This window comes from Phaenicophaeus curvirostris, chromosome 3 (assembly GCF_032191515.1).
Source record: "Phaenicophaeus curvirostris isolate KB17595 chromosome 3, BPBGC_Pcur_1.0, whole genome shotgun sequence".
NCBI lineage: Eukaryota > Metazoa > Chordata > Aves > Cuculiformes > Cuculidae > Phaenicophaeus > Phaenicophaeus curvirostris.
In genome coordinates this window covers 98,502,018-98,522,724 of record NC_091394.1, presented here as the reverse complement: position 1 = coordinate 98,522,724, position 20,707 = coordinate 98,502,018, and the positions used below count along the sequence as shown (strand labels likewise).

General features: G+C 52.3%; 5 protein-coding genes across 5 annotated transcripts; all 5 read left to right on the top strand.

Annotated features, from left to right (window-relative positions):
* The first annotated feature begins 766 nt into the window (after window positions 1–766).
* On the top strand, window positions 767–4,942 carry LOC138718697 (uncharacterized). Its single transcript, XM_069853197.1, has 4 exons — window positions 767–902; window positions 1,039–1,260; window positions 1,469–1,757; window positions 4,843–4,942. Exons 1-4 carry the CDS (start codon window positions 767–769, stop codon window positions 4,940–4,942), a joined length of 747 nt encoding a protein of 248 aa, XP_069709298.1.
* A 3,322-nt stretch (window positions 4,943–8,264) lies between these two features.
* Window positions 8,265–8,603, top strand: LOC138718696 (feather keratin-like). The gene has a single exon (XM_069853195.1). It carries the CDS (start codon window positions 8,265–8,267, stop codon window positions 8,601–8,603), a length of 339 nt encoding a protein of 112 aa, XP_069709296.1.
* Window positions 8,604–11,204: 2,601 nt separating this feature from the next.
* On the top strand, window positions 11,205–12,265 carry LOC138718695 (uncharacterized). The gene is made up of 3 exons (XM_069853194.1): window positions 11,205–11,340; window positions 11,477–11,698; window positions 11,907–12,265. The coding sequence occupies exons 1-3, from the start codon at window positions 11,205–11,207 to the stop codon at window positions 12,263–12,265; spliced, it is 717 nt and encodes a 238-aa protein (XP_069709295.1).
* Window positions 12,266–15,031: 2,766 nt separating this feature from the next.
* On the top strand, window positions 15,032–15,379 carry LOC138718694 (feather keratin-like). The gene has a single exon (XM_069853193.1). The coding sequence runs from the start codon at window positions 15,041–15,043 to the stop codon at window positions 15,377–15,379; it is 339 nt and encodes a 112-aa protein (XP_069709294.1). The 5' UTR covers window positions 15,032–15,040.
* Window positions 15,380–18,702: 3,323 nt separating this feature from the next.
* Window positions 18,703–19,035, top strand: LOC138718692 (feather keratin-like). Its single transcript, XM_069853192.1, has one exon. The coding sequence runs from the start codon at window positions 18,703–18,705 to the stop codon at window positions 19,033–19,035; it is 333 nt and encodes a 110-aa protein (XP_069709293.1).
* The last annotated feature ends 1,672 nt before the right edge of the window (window positions 19,036–20,707 follow it).

Here is a 20,707-nt window from a genome sequence, read left to right as displayed (position 1 = left end):
GCTGTGAGTGGCAGTATCAAATACATTACACAAGGCCAAGTAGATGAGGCCAGTTCCTCTTCCCTTCTCCACCAACACTGTAGCCTCACTGCACGCAGCCTCCATTTAGAAAAGGATGATGCGTGAGACTCTTTCATATGATTTGCAGAGGGCCAGGTAGGTGAGTTCTGTTCCTCTTCCCTTCCCCACCAACATTGTAGACCCATCGCACAAAGACTCCAAATTTCTAAGGAACAATTTGCCTTTTGGGAAGGCATCTTGTCTTTCAGCAATCTCCTCCTTAATTTCCACACGCCTTGGCATAGTTTCCAGGAGGATCTGCCACAATCCGTGACATTGGCAGGCACAGAGGTGACACTGACCGGCTGATAGTTGACCTGGGTCTCCCTTTTGCGTCTTTAAAATGAGAGTTACCATCTGCTGCCTTGCTGAGGGTTCACTCCATCCCACTGCTCATGTCATTGCGAAGGATGCTGAACAGATTTGTTCCCAAAGATCCACATCCTGGGCTACATTAATTGAGATTTCTTTCCATCAGGACACCCTGCCACCCATCACAAGCCTCTGGCCCCAACCATTCAACCACTTGGCAGTTCAACTCGCTGGTCACTTATGCAAAGCATGCATTTTGGTCTTTTCTAGGAGGATGCAAGGAGAGAAAACATAAAAAGCTTCACGCAAAATTCAAGGTAAACACAAGCCTTTGTTCTTTCCCCCTCTACAGACCTACTCACTTTAATGCAGAAGATGCATAGCTTGGTCAAGCATGATGTCCTCTTCAGAAATCCATATTCATACGTCCTCATCAACTTTTCTGACCAGGGTTGAGCAGTGGTTTGTGTGGCTACCAGCAATTGCCATTTCCTCCTCACAATGCACCCACAAACCACACGACAAAAGTGGTAAGCAATGGCCTCACTGACACCATTACACCTCTCCTACGCTTTGGTCACCTCTTGCGCCTGCCCTGACACACTTCAGCAGCACCAAGTCTTTGGCCTCTAACACTCACACTTCAAAGATGCCGCCACCACCAAGTGGACACGTCCTCAAGAGGAGGACATGACATTGAAGAACGGGGGCAAGGAAAACACACCCCACCTCATGACTCGCCACGCTGGGCCAGGACACAGCTGCTGCCTGCAAAATGCACTCATGCACAAAGCCTGTCCCGCCCCTCGCGCACCACCATAAAAGCTGGCCCAGCACCTCTCTCCCTCACAACCTTCTCTGCACACCTTCTCCTCTGCACTCAACAAGGTGAGTCTCAAAGCCCTGAGCCTCCTCCTCCTGTCCAACCTCCTCCCTCTCTTCCACCACGCTCTGCCCCAGCCTCTCCCGCCGACATTCCTCCCCACCGCCACACTCCCCACAGAACCACCCCAACCTCCCAACATCCCTTCCCTCCTCACACTCCACATTTCAAAACCCCCATGCGCCACCACTTGCTCAACACCTTCTCTTCCAGGGACCCTCCACACCACACCCATGGCCTGCAACGACCTCTGCCGCCCCTGCGCACCCGCCCCGCTGGCCAACAGCTGCAACGAGCCCTGTGTCAGGCAGTGCCAGGACTCCTACGTCGTCATCCAGCCTTCCACCGTGCTGGTCACCCTGCCAGGACCCATCCTCACCTCCTTCCCCCAGAGCACCACCGTCGGATCCTCTGCATCGGCTGCCGTGGGCAGCGAACTCAGCTACCAGGGAGTGCCTGTCTCCAACGGGGCCTTCGGCTATGGCTACGGCTACGGCTTGGGAGGCCTGGGCTGCTATGGTGGCAGAGGTCTCGGCTGGTTCGGTGGCAGGAGAGGCTGCTACCCTTGCTAAGGGTCCTCTCCACCACCCTTGACACCAACCACTCACACCCTGGAAGCCACACCATGGCTTGAAGATGCACGTCCTTGCACCTCGAACTTGCTCCCTTCCACTTGACGCTTCTGTCTTCTCTATTTCCGCACCCACCCAATAAAGTTTTCCTGCATCCCAGCCTGTGAAGCCTCCTCTTCTTTCTTCTCCCAAGCTTCTTCCAACCCCACCCAGCACAAGCGCCAGGGCTACAGTGGCCATTGGGGTGGGTAGAAAGAGATTACAAGCTCCTCCTAGGCTCTACGTCCCCCGCCACAACAACAACACAGAGCAGCACAGGGACACTTCCAGAACATGACACAAGCCCTTCACTTGCCAAGACAAAAATTGCCCCTGCTCATGCACCACTATCCAGACCTCTGATGCCAGCTCCCCTGGAAAGCAGACACTTGACTCTCTTCCCCAGGATGACTCTCTCCCCACCACAGAAGCAAAATCACAGAACTGCAGAATCACAGAATGGTTGGGTTATTTTGGAAGAGATCTCTGGAGATCTCCAAGTCCAAACCTACTGCTAAAGCAGGGTCACCTCGATCAGGCTCTACAGGAATGCATCCAGACTGGATTTCGGGAACTCCGGAGAAGTAGACTGCACTCCCTCCCTGGGCAGCCAATTCCAGTGCACCATCACTCTCACAAGAATAACATTTTGAGATGTTTGCTTGGGAAACGCAAGTTCCATTTTGTACCTGATGCCCCTTGTCCTGTAGCTGGGCACCACTCAAAATGATCTGGGCCCATCCTGTTGGCCTAGGCCCTGGTGATATTCATAAGCGGTGATAGGAGCCCCTCGTCCTTCTCTTCTCCAGGATAAACACACCCACGTCTCTGCCTCTCCTTAGGAGACACAAATTCCAGTCCAAACATCATCTTGTACTCTACTGCAGTTTCTCCACAGGTACCTTTTCTGTCTTGAGTTGAGGAGCATGGAACGGGACACAAGACTCCAGATGCAGCCTCACTACCGCAGAGTAGGCAGGGAGGAGCATCTCCCCTGACCTGTTTATTACACACTTCTTCATGCAGCCTAGGATACTACTGGTCTCCTTGGCCAGAAAGGCACATTGCTGGCTCACGTTCAGCTTGGTGTCATATACAAACTCGCTAAGGGTGCACTCAGTCCCTGTCTCCGTGTGCCTGGCAAAGGCAGTAAATTGTCCTGGTTCCCCTAAGGACACCAGATGAACACCACCCATTACTGGTCTCCACCTGGACATCAAGGCATTAACCGCAACGCTTTGAGTGCACTTGGACTCCTGCATATTCCTTACTCACCGAAACATCCACCCATCAAATCCACATCTCTCTATCGTAGGGACAAGTCTGTTGTGTGCAATAGAATCAAATGCTTTGCACAAGGCCAGGTGGATGAGGTAGCTCATCCTCCATTATCCATCAACGCTGTAGTCCCATTGAAGAAAACCTCAAAACTTGTGAGGCACAATTTGCCTTTTGTGAAGCCCTCTTGCCTTTCAGCTATGGCCTCCAGAATTTCCATCTTCCTTGACATAATATCCAGCAGGATCCACCAGGATTCGTGACCATGCCAGGAATAGAGGTAACACTGACAGGCTGGTTGTTGATTTGGGTTTCCCTTTTGCAGTCCATCTCGCAGGTCATTTATGCATCACATATATTTTTGTCTTGTCTAGGAGCACGTGAGGCGAGAAATGATCAAAACTCAAGGAAAACACCAGCCTTGATTCTTTACTTTTATACAAACCTAGCCACTTTGATGTAGAAGACACAGATGCTTGTCAAACACAATGTTCCCTTTGAAACGACACGCTCGGGACTACCCACCACCTTTTTGTCTGTTCTGTGTCTGACAGCTCTGGGTCTCCCTGCTTGGGGTGCCTTCTTCCCAATGTACCCACGAACCACGCCACACGAGTGCCACATGACGACCTCACGGACAACATCCCAACTCTGCGATGCTTTGGTTGCCTCTTTGGCCCACCCTGACATTCACCATCACCACCAAGACTTAGATTTCCAAACCTTTGCCTTGAAAGCTGCCACCAGGGCCAAGTAGATGGCATGACATGTTGATGACCTTCTTGCCTCTCCTAATTCGGGCTGAGCTGGGTCAGGCTGCCAGGAAATGGGCTCCCATCATCACAACGCACTCACAAACCACACAAGAAATGTACCATGCGATTACCTCACTGACACCATTACACCTCTCCTACGCTTCGGTCACCTCTTGCGCCTGCCCTGGCACCCAACATCGACACCAAGCCTTTTACCTCTAAGATCCTCACTTCAAAGCAGCCGCCACCACATAGTGGACACGTCCTCAATAGGAGGACATGACATTGAAGAACTGGGGCAAGGAAAACACACCCCACCTCATGACTCGCCACGCTGGGCCAGGACACAGCTGCTGCCTGCAAAATGCACTCATGCACAAAGCCCGTCCCGCCCCTCGCGCACCACCATAAAAGCTGGCCCAGCACCTCTCTCCCTCACAACCTTCCCTGCACACCATCTCCTCCACGCTCAACAAGGTGAGTCTCAAAACCCTGAGGCTCCTTCTCCTGTCCAACCTCCTCCCTCTCTTCCACCATGCTCTACCCCAGCCTCAACAGCCCACATGCCTCCCCACCACCACAAACCTCACAGACCCACCCACGCCTCCCCATTCTCCTGCCCTCCTCACACTTTGCCCCTCGCAAACCAACATCCTGACCCTTGCTCAACACCTTCTCTTCCAGGGACCCTCCACACCACACCCATGGCCTGCAACGACCTCTGCCGCCCCTGCGCACCCGCCCCGCTGGCCAACAGCTGCAACGAGCCCTGCGTCAGGCAGTGCCAGGACTCCTCCGTCGTCATCCAGCCTCCTGCCGTGCTGGTCACCCTGCCAGGACCCATCCTCACCTCCTTCCCCCAGAGCACCGCCGTCGGATCCTCCGCATCGGCTGCCGTGGGCAGCGAACTCAGCTACCAGGGAGTGCCCGTCTCCAACGGGGCCTTCGGCTATGGCTACGGCTACGGCTTGGGAGGCCTGGGCTGCTATGGTGGCAGAGGTCTCGGCTGGTTCGGTGGCAGGAGCGGCTGCTACCCATGCTAAGGGTCCTCTCCACCACCCCTGAGACTAGCGACATACACCTTGGAAGACACAGCATGCACTGAGGATTCGCCTCCTTGCACCTCAGACTTGCTCCCTTCCACTTGGTGCTCCTTCCTTCTCAATTTCACTCCCCCTCAATAAAGTTCTCCTGCATTCAAGCTTGAGTCGCCTCCTCTCTTCTTTTAAAGTTCATCCAACCTCTCCCAGCACAACACCAAGGCTACACTGGCCATTGAGGTCGTTGGAAAGATGTTGCAATCTCCACGTATGGTTTATGTCCCCAGCCACAACAACAATAGAGAGCAGGGCAGAGACACTTCCAGAACATGACAAAAGCCCTTCGCTTGCCCAGGCAAATCATGCCCATGCTAGTTCACCGCTATCCAGACCTCCGATGTCAGCTCCCCTGGTTAACAAACTCTTGATTCTTCCCCAGGATGACTCTCTGGCCACCACAGCAAGCAAAATCACAGAACTACAGAACCACAGAATGGTTGGGTTGCATTGGAAGAGATCTCTGGAGATCTCCCAGTCCAAACCTCCTGCTAAAGCAGGGTCACCTCAATCTGGCTGTACAGGAATGCATCAGATTGGATTTCAGTTTTTCCAGAACTGGCTGCCCAGTGCTCTATCACCCTTACAATAAATCAGGCTTTGCTCATGTTCACGTTCAACTTCCTGTGCTACTATTTGCGCCCGTTGCTCCTTGTCCAGTAGCTAGCGTCTACTTAGAAAAGTCTGGCCCCATCCTCTTGAATCCTTCTCTTTGCCTATTGATCTTCTTTGATGATTTCTCTTCTCAATCTTCTCTTCTCCAAGCAAAAGCAACCAGGGTCTTTCAACCTTTCAAAGTCAGAGAGAAGCTCTAGGCCTTTTAAGCACCTCCATGGCCTCCACTGGACTCTCTCCAATAGTTCCTTGAGTTTCTGGAGCTGGCGATGCTCCACCCCAGGACTTGTTTAAGGCCAGATTGGATAGGGGCTTGGGTAACCTCATCTAGTGGGATGTCCTCCCCCATGGCAAGGGGATGGAACTAGATGATCTTTAAGATCCCTTCCAACCCCAACTATTCTAGGATTCTATGCGGCCTCTCTAGGGCAGAGTAGATGGGGAGGAGCATCTCATTCAACCCTCTTGCTACACTCTTCTTGACACACTCCAGAATACCCTCAGTCTTCACCACCAGTGCACATTGCTGACTCATATCAAGGACAAGGACCTGGCATTTGGCCTTGTCGAACTCGCAGATTTGCATGGGCTCGTGTCCCTAGCTGGTCAAGGCTGCTCTGGCTAGCAACCCTTTCCTCTGGAGAGTCCACAACATCATTCAGCTTGGTGTCATCTGCAAACTGGCAGAGGGTGCACTCAATGCCATTGTCTGCGGCCCTGGCAAAGACCGTAAATAATACTGGTCCCAATATGGACTCCTGACGACACCACTCGTGACTGGTCTCTACCGGGACAACAAGCTATTGACCACAATCCTTCGGCATCCAGATGATTCCTTATCAACCAAGCAATCCACTCATCAGATCCACATCTCTCCATTTAGACAAGGACAGACCTTTCCTCTTGGGTATCCATCATACCACTCAGCTTGGTGTCTTCTTCAGACTCACTGAGGGTGCACTCACTCCCACTCTCTATGTCCCTGACAAAGACAGTGAATAATCGTTGTCCCAGGACAGACACTAGGTGGACACCGCTAGTCACTGATCTCCACCTGTACATCGAGACCTTGACCCCAGCACTCTGAGTGGAACAATCCCGCATAATTCTTACAAACCAAGAGGTCCACCCACCAAATCCACATCTTTCAATGTCAGAGACAAGGGTGCTGTGAGTGGCAGTATCAAATACATTACACAAGGCCAAGTAGATGAGGCCAGTTCCTCTTCCCTTCTCCACCAACACTGTAGCCTCACTGCACGCAGCCTCCATTTAGAAAAGGATGATGCGTGAGACACTTTCATATGATTTGCAGAGGGCCAGGTAGGTGAGTTCTGTTCCTCTTCCCTTCCCCACCAACATTGTAGACCCATCGCACAAAGACTCCAAATTTCTAAGGAACAATTTGCCTTTTGGGAAGGCATCTTGTCTTTCAGCAATCTCCTCCTTAATTTCCACACGCCTTGGCATAGTTTCCAGGAGGATCTGCCACAATCCGTGACATTGGCAGGCACAGAGGTGACACTGACCGGCTGATAGTTGACCTGGGTCTCCCTTTTGCGTCTTTAAAATGAGAGTTACCATCTGCTGCCTTGCTGAGGGTTCACTCCATCCCACTGCTCATGTCATTGCGAAGGATGCTGAACAGATTTGTTCCCAAAGATCCACTTCCTGGGCTACATTAATTGAGATTTCTTTCCATCAGGACACCCTGCCACCCATCACAAGCCTCTGGCCCCAACCATTCAACCACTTGGCAGTTCAACTCGCTGGTCACTTATGCAAAGCATGCATTTTGGTCTTTTCTAGGAGGATGCAAGGAGAGAAAACATAAAAAGCTTCACGCAAAATTCAAGGTAAACACAAGCCTTTGTTCTTTCCCCCTCTACAGACCTACTCACTTTAATGCAGAAGATGCATAGCTTGGTCAAGCATGATGTCCTCTTCAGAAATCCATATTCATACGTCCTCATCAACTTTTCTGACCAGGGTTGAGCAGTGGTTTGTGTGGCTACCAGCAATTGCCATTTCCTCCTCACAATGCACCCACAAACCACACAACAAAAGTGGTAAGCAATGGCCTCACTGACACCATTACACCTCTCCTACGCTTTGGTCACCTCTTGCGCCTGCCCTGACACACTTCAGCAGCACCAAGTCTTTGGCCTCTAACACTCACACTTCAAAGATGCCGCCACCACCAAGTGGACACGTCCTCAAGAGGAGGACATGACATTGAAGAACTGGGGCAAGGAAAACACACCCACCTCATGACTCGCCACGCTGGGCCAGGACACAGCTGCTGCCTGCAAAATGCACTCATGCACAAAGCCCGTCCCGCCCCTCGCGCACCACCATAAAAGCTGGCCCAGCACCTCTCTCCCTCACAACCTTCTCTGCACACCTTCTCCTCTGCACTCAACAAGGTGAGTCTCAAAACCCTGAGCCTCCTCCTCCTGACCCACCTCCTCCCTCTCTTCCACCACGCTCTGCCCCAGCCTCTCCCGCCGACATTCCTCCCCACCGCCACACTCCCCACAGAACCACCCAAACCTCCCAACATCCCTGCCCTCCTCACACTCCACACTTCAAAACCCCCATGCGCCACCACTTGCTCAACACCTTCTCTTCCAGGGACCCTCCACACCACACCATGGCCTGCAACGACCTCTGCCGCCCCTGCGCACCCGCCCCGCTGGCCAACAGCTGCAACGAGCCCTGCATCAGGCAGTGCCAGGACTCCTCCGTCGTCATCCAGCCTCCTGCCGTGCTGGTCACCCTGCCAGGACCCATCCTCACCTCCTTCCCCCAGAGCACCGCCGTCGGATCCTCCGCATCGGCTGCCGTGGGCAGCGAACTCAGCTACCAGGGAGTGCCTGTCTCCAACGGGGCCTTCGGCTATGGCTACGGCTACGGCTTGGGAGGCCTGGGCTGCTATGGTGGCAGAGGTCTCGGCTGGTTCGGTGGCAGGAGAGGCTGCTACACCTGCTAAAGGTCGTCACCATCACCTCTGACACTGACCACCCACCCCCTGGAAGCCACACCATGGGTTGAGGATGCACCTCCTTGCACCTCAGATCTGCTCTCTTCCTCTTGGCGCTCCTGCCTTCTCAATTTCTCTCCATTCAATAAAGTTCTCCTGCATTCAAGCTTGAGTCGCCTCCTCTCTTCTTTTAAAGTTCCTCCAACCTCACCCAGCACAACACCAAGGCTACACTGGCCATTGAGGTCGTTGGAAAGATGTTGCAATCTCCACGTATGGTTTATGTCCCCAGCCACAACAACAATAGAGAGCAGGGCAGAGACACTTCCAGAACATGACAAAAGCCCTTCGCTTGCCCAGGCAAATCATGCCCATGCTAGTTCACCGCTATCCAGACCTCCGATGTCAGCTCCCCTGGTTAACAAACTCTTGATTCTTCCCCAGGATGACTCTCTGGCCACCACAGCAAGCAAAATCACAGAACTACAGAACCACAGAATGGTTGGGTTGCATTGGAAGAGATCTCTGGAGATCTCCCAGTCCAAACCTCCTGCTAAAGCAGGGTCACCTCAATCAGGCTGTACAGGAATGCATCAGATTGGATTTCAGTTTTTCCAGAACTGGCTGCCCAGTGCTCTATCACCCTTACAATAAATCAGGCTTTGCTCATGTTCACGTTCAACTTCCTGTGCTACTATTTGCGCCCGTTGCTCCTTGTCCAGTAGCTAGCGTCTACTTAGAAAAGTCTGGCCCCATCCTCTTGAATCCTTCTCTTTGCCTATTGATCTTCTTTGATGATTTCTCTTCTCAATCTTCTCTTCTCCAAGCAAAAGCAACCAGGGTCTTTCAACCTTTCAAAGTCAGAGAGAAGCTCTAGGCCTTTTAAGCACCTCCATGGCCTCCACTGGACTCTCTCCAATAGTTCCTTGAGTTTCTGGAGCTGGCGATGCTCCACCCCAGGACTTGTTTAAGGCCAGATTGGATAGGGGCTAGGGTAACCTCATCTAGTGGGATGTCCTTCCCCATGGCAAGGGGATGGAACTAGATGATCTTTAAGATCCCTTCCAACCCCAACTATTCTAGGATTCTATGCGGCCTCTCTAGGGCAGAGTAGATGGGGAGGAGCATCTCATTCAACCCTCTTGCTACACTCTTCTTGACACACTCCAGAATACCCTCAGTCTTCACCACCAGTGCACATTGCTGACTCATATCAAGGACAAGGACCTGGCATTTGGCCTTGTCGAACTCGCAGATTTGCATGGGCTCGTGTCCCTAGCTGGTCAAGGCTGCTCTGGCTAGCAACCCTTTCCTCTGGAGAGTCCACAACATCATTCAGCTTGGTGTCATCTGCAAACTGGCAGAGGGTGCACTCAATGCCATTGTCTGCGGCCCTGGCAAAGACCGTAAATAATACTGGTCCCAATATGGACTCCTGACGACACCACTCGTGACTGGTCTCTACCGGGACAACAAGCTATTGACCACAATCCTTCGGCATCCAGATGATTCCTTATCAACCAAGCAATCCACTCATCAGATCCACATCTCTCCATTTAGACAAGGACAGACCTTTCCTCTTGGGTATTCATCATACCACTCAGCTTGGTGTCTTCTTCAGACTCACTGAGGGTGCACTCACTCCCACTCTCTATGTCCCTGACAAAGACAGTGAATAATCGTTGTCCCAGGACAGACACTAGGTGGACACCGCTAGTCACTGATCTCCACCTGTACATCGAGACCTTGACCCCAGCACTCTGAGTGGAACAATCCCGCATAATTCTTACAAACCAAGAGGTCCACCCATCAAATCCACATCTTTCAATGTCAGAGACAAGGGTGCTGTGAGTGGCGGTATCAAATACATTACACAAGGCCAAGTAGATGAGGCCAGTTCCTCTTCCCTTCTCCACCAACACTGTAGCCTCACTGCACGCAGCCTCCATTTAGAAAAGGATGATGCGTGAGACACTTTCATATGATTTGCAGAGGGCCAGGTAGGTGAGTTCTGTTCCTCTTCCCTTCCCCACCAACATTGTAGACCCATCGCACAAAGACTCCAAATTTCTAAGGAACAATTTGCCTTTTGGGAAGGCATCTTGTCTTTCAGCAATCTCCTCCTTAATTTCCACATGCCTTGGCATAGTTTCCAGGAGGATCTGCCACAATCCGTGACATTGGCAGGCACAGAGGTGACACTGACAGGCTGATAGTTGACCTGGGTCTCCCTTTTGCGTCTTTAAAATGAGAGTTACCATCTGCTGCCTTGCTGAGGGTTCACTCCATCCCACTGCTCATGTCATTGCGAAGGATGCTGAACAGATTTGTTCCCAAAGATCCACTTCCTGGGCTACATTAATTGAGATTTCTTTCCATCAGGACACCCTGCCACCCATCACAAGCCTCTGGCCCCAACCATTCAACCACTTGGCAGTTCAACTCACTGGTCACTTATGCAAAGCATGCATTTTGGTCTTTTCTAGGAGGATGCAAGGAGAGAAAACATAAAAAGCTTCACGCAAAATTCAAGGTAAACACAAGCCTTTGTTCTTTCCCCCTCTACAGACCTACTCACTTTAATGCAGAAGATGCATAGCTTGGTCAAGCATGATGTCCTCTTCAGAAATCCATATTCATACGTCCTCATCAACTTTTCTGACCAGGATTGAGCAGTGGTTTGTGTGGCTACCAGCAATTGCCATTTCCTCCTCACAATGCACCCACAAACCACACAACAAAAGTGGTAAGCAATGGCCTCACTGACACCATTACACCTCTCCTACGCTTTGGTCACCTCTTGCGCCTGCCCTGACACACATCAGCAGCACCAAGTCTTTGGCCTCTAACACTCACACTTCAAAGATGCCGCCACCACCAAGTGGACACGTCCTCAAGAGGAGGACATGACATTGAAGAACTGGGGCAAGGAAAACACACCCCACCTCATGACTCGCCACGCTGGGCCAGGACACAGCTGCTGCCTGCAAAATGCACTCACGCACAAAGCCCGTCCCGCCCCTCGCGCACCACCATAAAAGCTGGTCCAGCACCTCTCTCCCTCACAACCTTCTCTGCACACCTTCTCCTCTGCACTCAACAAGGTGAGTCTCAAAACCCTGAGCCTCCTCCTCCTGTCCAACCTCCTCCCTCTCTTCCACCACGCTCTGCCCCAGCCTCTCCCGCCGACATTCCTCCCCACCGCCACACTCCCCACAGAACCACCCCAACCTCCCAACATCCCTGCCCTCCTCACACTCCACACTTCAAAACCCCCATGCGCCACCACTTGCTCAACACCTTCTCTTCCAGGGACCCTCCACACCACACCCATGGCCTGCAACGACCTCTGCCGCCCCTGCGCACCCGCCCCGCTGGCCAACAGCTGCAACGAGCCCTGTGTCAGGCAGTGCCAGGACTCCTCCGTCGTCATCCAGCCTTCCACCGTGCTGGTCACCCTGCCAGGACCCATCCTCACCTCCTTCCCCCAGAGCACCGCCGTCGGATCCTCCGCATCGGCTGCCGTGGGCAGCGAACTCAGCTACCAGGGAGTGCCAGTCTCCAACGGGGCCTTCGGCTACGGCTACGGCTACGGCTTGGGAGGTCTGGGCTGCTATGGTGGCAGAGGTCTCGGCTGGTTCGGTGGCAGGAGAGGCTGCTACCCTTGCTAAGGGTCCTCTCCACCACCCTTGACACCAACCACTCACACCCTGGAAGCCACACCATGGCTTGAAGATGCACGTCCTTGCACCTTGAACTTGCTCCCTTCCACTTGACGCTTCTGTCTTCTCTATTTCCGCACCCACCCAATAAAGTTTTCCTGCATCCCAGCCTGAGAAGCCTCCTCTTCTTTCTTCTCCCAAGCTTCTTCCAACCCCACCCAGCACAAAGCCAAGGTTACAGTGGCCATTGGGGTGGGTAGAAAGAGATTACAAGCTCCTCCTAGGCTCTACGTCCCCAGCCACAACAACAACACAGAGCAGCACAGGGACACTTCCAGAACATGACACAAGCCCTTCACTTGCCAAGACAAAAATTGCCCCTGCTCATGCACCACTATCCAGACCTCTGATGCCAGCTCCCCAGGAAAGCAGACACTTGACTCTCTTCCCCAGGACGACTCTCTCCCCACCACAGAAGCAAAATCACAGAACTGCAGAATCACAGAATGGTTGGGTTATTTTGGAAGAGATCTCTGGAGATCTCCAAGTCCAAACCTTCTGCTAAAGCAGGGTCACCTCAATCAGGCTCTACACGAATGCATCCAGACTGGATTTCGGGAACTCTGGAGAAGTAGACTGCACTCCCTCCCTGGGCAGCCAATTCCAGTGCACCATCACTCTCACAAGAATAACATTTTGAGATGTTTGCTTGGGAAACGCAAGTTCCATTTTGTACCTGATGCCCCTTGTCCTGTAGCTGGGCACCACTCAAAATGATCTGGGCCCATCCTGTTGGCCTAGGCCCTGGTGATATTCATAAGCAGTGATAGGAGCCCCTCGTCCTTCTCTTCTCCAGGATAAACACACCCACGTTTCTGCCTCTCCTTAGGAGACACAAATTCCAGTCCAAACATCATCTTGTACTCTACTGCAGTTTCTCCACTGGTACCTTTTCTGTCTTGAGTTGAGGAGCATGGAACGGGACACAAGACTCCAGATGCAGCCTCACTACCGCAGAGTAGGCAGGGAGGAGCATCTCCCCTGACCTGTTTATTACACACTTCTTCATGCAGCCCAGGATACTACTGGTCTCCTTGGCCAGAAGGGCACATTGCTGGCTCACGTTCAGCTTGGTGTCACATACAAACTCGCTAAGGGTGCACTCAATCCCTGTCTCCGTGTGCCTGGCAAAGGCAGTAAATTGTCCTGGTTCCCCTAAGGACACCAGATGAACACCACACATTACTGGTCTCCACCTGGACATCAAGGCATTAACCGCAACGCTTTGAGTGCACTTGGACTCCTGCATATTCCTTACTCACCGAAACATCCACCCATCAAATCCACATCTCTCTATCATAGAGACAAGTCTGTTGTGTGCAATAGAATCAAATGCTTTGCACAAGGCCAGGTGGATGAGGTAGCTCATCCTCCATTATCCATCAACGCTGTAGTGCCATTGAAGAAAACCTCAAAACTTGTGAGGCACAATTTGCCTTTTGTGAAGCCCTCTTGCCTTTCAGCTATGGCCTCCAGAATTTCCATCTTCCTTGACATAATATCCAGCAGGATCCACCAGGATTCGTGACCATGCCAGGAACAGAGGTAACACTGACAGGCTGGTTGTTGATTTGGGTTTCCCTTTTGCAGTCCATCTCGCAGGTCACTTCTGACACACGTACATTTTTGTCTTGTCTAGGAGCATGTGAGGCGAGAAATCATCAAAACTCAAGGAAAACACCAGCCTTGATTCTTTACTTTTATACAAACCTAGCCACTTTGATGTAGAAGACACAGATGCTTGTCAAACACAATGTTCCCTTTGAAACGACACGCTCGGGACTACCCACCACCTTTTTGTCTGTTCTGTGTCTGACAGCTCTGGGTCTCCCTGCTTGGGGTGCCTTCTTCCCAATGTACCCACGAACCACGCCACACGAGTGCCACATGACGTCCTCACGGACAACATCCCAACTCTGCGATGCTTTGGTTGCCTCTTCGGCCCACCCTGACATTCACCATCACCACCAAGACTTAGATTTCCAAACCTTTGCCTTGAAAGCTGCCACCAGGGCCAAGTAGATGGCATGACATGTTGATGACCTTCTTGCCTCTCCTAATTCGGGCTGAGCTGGGTCAGGCTGCCAGGAAATGGGCTCCCATCATCACAACGCACTCACAAACCACACAAGAAATGTACCATGTGATTACCTCACTGACACCATTACACCTCTCCTACGCTTCGGTCACCTCTTGCGCCTGCCCTGGCACCCAACATCGACACCAAGCCTTTTACCTCTAAGATCCTCACTTCAAAGCAGCCGCCACCACATAGTGGACACGTCCTCAAGAGGAGGACATGACATTGAAGAACTGGGGCAAGGAAAACACACCCCACCTCATGACTCGCCACGCTGGGCCAGGACACAGCTGCTGCCTGCAAAATGCACTCACGCACAAAGCCCGTCCCGCCCCTCGCGCACCACCATAAAAGCTGGCCCAGCACCTCTCTCCCTCACAACCTTCCCTGCACACCGTCTCCTCCACGCTCAACAAGGTGAGTCTCAAAACCCTGAGGCTCCTTCTCCTGTCCAACCTCCTCCCTCTCTTCCACCATGCTCTACCCCAGCCTCAACAGCCCACATGCCTCCCCACCACCACGAACCTCACAGACCCACCCACGCCTCCCCATTCTCCTGCCCTCCTCACACTTTGCCCCTTGCAAACCAACATCCTGACCCTTGCTCAACACCTTCTCTTCCAGGGACCCTCCACACCACACCCATGGCCTGCAACGACCTCTGCCGCCCCTGCGCACCCGCCCCGCTGGCCAACAGCTGCAACGAGCCCTGCATCAGGCAGTGCCAGGACTCCTCCGTCGTCATCCAGCCTCCTGCCGTGCTGGTCACCCTGCCAGGACCCATCCTCACCTCCTTCCCCCAGAGCACCGCCGTCGGATCCTCCGCATCGGCTGCCGTGGGCAGCGAACTCAGCTACCAGGGAGTGCCTGTCTCCAACGGGGCCTTCGGCTATGGCTACGGCTACGGCTTGGGAGGCCTGGGCTGCTATGGTGGCAGAGGTCTCGGCTGGTTCGGTGGCAGGAGAGGCTGCTACACCTGCTAAAGGTCGTCACCATCACCCCTGACACTGACCACCCACCCCCTGGAAGCCACACCATGGGTTGAGGATGCACCTCCTTGCACCTCAGATCTGCTCTCTTCCTCTTGGCGCTCCTGCCTTCTCAATTTCTCTCCATTCAATAAAGTTCTCCTGCATTCAAGCTTGAGTCGCCTCCTCTCTTCTTTTAAAGTTCATCCAACCTCACCCAGCACAACACCAAGGCTACAGTGGCCATTGAGGTGGTTGGAAAGATGTTGCAATCTCCACGTATGGTTTATGTCCCCAGCCACAACAACAATAGAGAGCAGGGCAGAGACACTTCCAGAACATGACAAAAGCCCTTCGCTTGCCCAGGCAAATCATGCCCATGCTAGTTCACCGCTATCCAGACCTCCGATGTCAGCTCCCCTGGTTAACAAACTCTTGATTCTTCCCCAGGATGACTCTCTGGCCACCACAGCAAGCAAAATCACAGAACTACAGAACCACAGAATGGTTGGGTTGCATTGGAAGAGATCTCTGGAGATCTCCCAGTCCAAACCTCCTGCTAAAGCAGGGTCATCTCAATCAGGCTGTACAGGAATGCATCAGATTGGATTTCAGTTTTTCCAGAACTGGCTGCCCAGTGCTCTATCACCCTTACAATAAATCAGGCTTTGCTCATGTTCACGTTCAACTTCCTGTGCTACTATTTGCGCCCGTTGCTCCTTGTCCAGTAGCTAGCGTCTACTTAGAAAAGTCTGGCCCCATCCTCTTGAATCCTTCTCTTTGCATATTGATCTTCTTTGATGATTTCTCTTCTCAATCTTCTCTTCTCCAAGCAAAAGCAACCAGGGTCTTTCAACCTTTCAAAGTCAGAGAGAAGCTCTAGGCCTTTTAAGCACCTCCATGGCCTCCACTGGACTCTCTCCAATAGTTCCTTGAGTTTCTGGAGCTGGCGATGCTCCACCCCAGGACATGTTTAAGGCCAGATTGGATAGGGGCTAGGGTAACCTCATCTAGTGGGATGTCCTTCCCCATGGCAAGGGGATGGAACTAGATGATCTTTAACATCCCTTCCAACCCCAACTATTCTAGGATTCTATGCGGCCTCTCTAGGGCAGAGTAGATGGGGAGGAGCATCTCATTCAACCCTCTTGCTACACTCTTCTTGACACACTCCAGAATACCCTCAGTCTTCACCACCAGTGCACATTGCTGACTCATATCAAGGACAAGGACCTGGCATTTGGCCTTGTCGAACTCGCAGATTTGCATGGGCTCGTGTCCCTAGCTGGTCAAGGCTGCTCTGGCTAGCAACCCTTTCCTCTGGAGAGTCCACAACATCATTCAGCTTGGTGTCATCTGCAAACTGGCAGAGGGTGCACTCAATGCCATTGTCTGCGGCCCTGGAAAAGACCGTAAATAATACTGGTCCCAATATGGACTCCTGACGACACCACTCGTGACTGGTCTCTACCGGGACAACAAGCTATTGACCACAATCCTTCGGCATCCAGATGATTCCTTATCAACCAAGCAATCCACTCATCAGATCCACATCTCTCCATTTAGACAAGGACAGACCTTTCCTCTTGGGTATTCATCATACCACTCAGCTTGGTGTCTTCTTCAGACTCACTGAGGGTGCACTCACTCCCACTCTCTATGTCCCTGACAAAGACAGTGAATAATCGTTGTCCCAGGACAGACACTAGGTGGACACCGCTAGTCACTGATCTCCACCTGTACATCGAGACCTTGACCCCAGCACTCTGAGTGGAACAATCCCGCATAATTCTTACAAACCAAGAGGTCCACCCATCAAATCCACATCTTTCAATGTCAGAGACAAGGGTGCTGTGAGTGGCAGTATCAAATACATTACACAAGGCCAAGTAGATGAGGCCAGTTCCTCTTCCCTTCTCCACCAACACTGTAGCCTCACTGCACGCAGCCTCCATTTAGAAAAGGATGATGCGTGAGACACTTTCATATGATTTGCAGAGGGCCAGGTAGGTGAGTTCTGTTCCTCTTCCCTTCCCCACCAACATTGTAGACCCATCGCACAAAGACTCCAAATTTCTAAGGAACAATTTGCCTTTTGGGAAGGCATCTTGTCTTTCAGCAATCTCCTCCTTAATTTCCACACGCCTTGGCATAGTTTCCAGGAGGATCTGCCACAATCCGTGACATTGGCAGGCACAGAGGTGACACTGACAGGCTGATAGTTGACCTAGGTCTCCCTTTTGCGTCTTTAAAATGAGAGTTACCATCTGCTGCCTTGCTGAGGGTTCACTCCATCCCACTGCTCATGTCATTGCGAAGGATGCTGAACAGATTTGTTCCCAAAGATCCACTTCCTGGGCTACATTAATTGAGATTTCTTTCCATCAGGACACCCTGCCACCCATCACAAGCCTCTGGCCCCAACCATTCAACCACTTGGCAGTTCAACTCGCTGGTCACTTATGCAAAGCATGCATTTTGGTCTTTTCTAGGAGGATGCAAGGAGAGAAAACATAAAAAGCTTCACGCAAAATTCAAGGTAAACACAAGCCTTTGTTCTTTCCCCCTCTACAGACCTACTCACTTTAATGCAGAAGATGCATAGCTTGGTCAAGCATGATGTCCTCTTCAGAAATCCATATTCATACGTCCTCATCAACTTTTCTGACCAGGGTTGAGCAGTGGTTTGTGTGGCTACCAGCAATTGCCATTTCCTCCTCACAATGCACCCACAAACCACACAACAAAAGTGGTAAGCAATGGCCTCACTGACACCATTACACCTCTCCTACGCTTTGGTCACCTCTTGCGCCTGCCCTGACACACTTCAGCAGCACCAAGTCTTTGGCCTCTAACACTCACACTTCAAAGATGCCGCCACCACCAAGTGGACACGTCCTCAAGAGGAGGACATGACATTGAAGAACTGGGGCAAGGAAAACACACCCCACCTCATGACTCGCCACGCTGGGCCAGGACACAGCTGCTGCCTGCAAAATGCACTCACGCACAAAGCCTGTCCCGCCCCTCGTGCACCACTATAAAAGCTGGCCCAGCACCTCTCTCCCTCACAACCTTCTCTGCACACCTTCTCCTCTGCACTCAACAAGGTGAGTCTCAAAACCCTGAGCCTCCTCCTCCTGTCCAACCTCCTCCCTCTCTTCCACCATGCTCTGCCCCAGCCTCTCCCGCCGACATTCCTCCCCACCGCCACACTCCCCACAGAACCACCCCAACCTCCCAACATCCCTGCCCTCCTCACACTCCACACTTCAAAACCCCCATGCGCCACCACTTGCTCAACACCTTCTCTTCCAGGGACCCTCCACACCACACCCATGGCCTGCAACGACCTCTGCCGCCCCTGCGCACCCGCCCCGCTGGCCAACAGCTGCAACGAGCCCTGTGTCAGGCAGTGCCAGGACTCCTCCGTCGTCATCCAGCCTTCCACCGTGCTGGTCACCCTGCCAGGACCCATCCTCACCTCCTTCCCCCAGAGCACCACCGTCGGATCCTCTGCATCGGCTGCCGTGGGCAGCGAACTCAGCTACCAGGGAGTGCCAGTCTCCAACGGGGCCTTCGGCTATGGCTACGGCTTGGGAGGTCTGGGCTGCTATGGTGGCAGAGGTCTCGGCTGGTTCGGTGGCAGGAGAGGCTGCTACCCTTGCTAAGGGTCCTCTCCACCACCCTTGACTCCAAGCACTCACACCCTGGAAGCCACACCATGGCTTGAAGATGCACGTCCTTGCACCTCGAACTTGCTCCCTTCCACTTGACGCTTCTGTCTTCTCTATTTCCGCACCCACCCAATAAAGTTTTCCTGCATCCCAGCCTGAGAAGCCTCCTCTTCTTTCTTCTCCCAAGCTTCTTCCAACCCCACCCAGCACAAAGCCAAGGTTACAGTGGCCATTGGGGTGGGTAGAAAGAGATTACAAGCTCCTCCTAGGCTCTACGTCCCCAGCCAAAACAACAACACAGAGCAGCACAGGGACACTTCCAGAACATGACACAAGCCCTTCACTTGCCAAGACAAAAATTGCCCCTGCTCATGCACCACTATCCAGACCTCTGATGCCAGCTCCCCAGGAAAGCAGACACTTGACTCTCTTCCCCAGGATGACTCTCTCCCCACCACAGAAGCAAAATCACAGAACTGCAGAATCACAGAATGGTTGGGTTATTTTGGAAGAGATCTCTGGAGATCTCCAAGTCCAAACCTACTGCTAAAGCAGGGTCACCTCGATCAGGCTCTACAGGAATGCATCCAGACTGGATTTCGGGAGCTCCGGAGAAGTAGACTGCACTCCCTCCCTGGGCAGCCAATTCCAGCGCACCATCACTCTCACAAGAATAACATTTTGAGATGTTTGCTTGGGAAACGCAAGTTCCATTTTGTACCTGATGCCCCTTGTCCTGTAGCTGGGCACCACTCAAAATGATCTGGGCCCATCCTGTTGGCCAAGGCCCTGGTGATACTCATAAGCAGTGATAGGAGCCCCTCGTCCTTCTCTTCTCCAGGATAAACACACCTACGTCTCTGCCTCTCCATAGGAGACACAAATTCCAGTCCAAACATCATCTTGTACTCTACTGCAGTTTCTCCACTGGTACCTTTTCTGTCTTGAATTGAGGAGCATGGAACGGGACACAAGACTCCAGATGCAGCCTCACTACCGCAGAGTAGGAAGGGAGGAGCATCTCCCCAGACCTGTTTATTACACACTTCTTCATGCAGCCCAGGATACTACTGGTCTCCTTGGCCAGAAGGGCACATTGCTGGCTCACGTTCAGCTTGGTGTCACATACAAACTCGCTAAGGGTGCACTCAATCCCTGTCTCCGTGTGTCTGGCAAAGGCAGTAAATTGTCCTGGTTCCCCTAAGGACACCAGATGAACACCACACATTACTGGTCTCCACCTGGACATCAAGGCATTAACTGCAATGCTTTGAGTGCACTTGGACTCCTGCATATTCCTTACTCACCGAAACATCCACCCATCAAATCCACATCTCTCTATCGTAGGGACAAGTCTGTTGTGTGCAATAGAATCAAATGCTTTGCACAAGGCCAGGTGGATGAGGTAGCTCATCCTCCATTATCCATCAACGCTGTAGTGCCATTGAAGAAAACCTCAAAACTTGTGAGGCACAATTTGCCTTTTGTGAAGCCCTCTTGCCTTTCAGCTATCGCCTCCAGAATTTCCATCTTCCTTGACATAATATCCAGCAGGATCCACCAGGATTCGTGACCGTGCCAGGAACAGAGGTAACACTGACAGGCTGGTTGTTGATTTGGGTTTCCCTTTTGCAGTCCATCTCGCAGGTCACTTCTGACACACGTA

What these genes read in the sequence shown, in the direction of transcription:
- LOC138718692 (XM_069853192.1), top strand. Translation starts at nt 18,703, where the DNA reads ATGGCCTGCAACGACCTCTGCCGCCCCTGCGCACCCGCCCCGCTGGCC.
- LOC138718695 (XM_069853194.1), top strand. Translation starts at nt 11,205, where the DNA reads ATGATGTCCTCTTCAGAAATCCATATTCATACGTCCTCATCAACTTTT. An exon ending in CAAACCACACAACAAAAGTG is followed by an intron (nt 11,341 to 11,476) that starts GTAAGCAATGGC and finishes GCCACCACCAAG; the next exon opens with TGGACACGTCCTCAAGAGGA. An exon ending in TCTCCTCTGCACTCAACAAG is followed by an intron (nt 11,699 to 11,906) that starts GTGAGTCTCAAA and finishes CTTCTCTTCCAG; the next exon opens with GGACCCTCCACACCACACCC.
- LOC138718697 (XM_069853197.1), top strand. Translation starts at nt 767, where the DNA reads ATGATGTCCTCTTCAGAAATCCATATTCATACGTCCTCATCAACTTTT. An exon ending in CAAACCACACGACAAAAGTG is followed by an intron (nt 903 to 1,038) that starts GTAAGCAATGGC and finishes GCCACCACCAAG; the next exon opens with TGGACACGTCCTCAAGAGGA. An exon ending in TCTCCTCTGCACTCAACAAG is followed by an intron (nt 1,261 to 1,468) that starts GTGAGTCTCAAA and finishes CTTCTCTTCCAG; the next exon opens with GGACCCTCCACACCACACCC.
- LOC138718694 (XM_069853193.1), top strand. Translation starts at nt 15,041, where the DNA reads ATGGCCTGCAACGACCTCTGCCGCCCCTGCGCACCCGCCCCGCTGGCC.
- LOC138718696 (XM_069853195.1), top strand. Translation starts at nt 8,265, where the DNA reads ATGGCCTGCAACGACCTCTGCCGCCCCTGCGCACCCGCCCCGCTGGCC.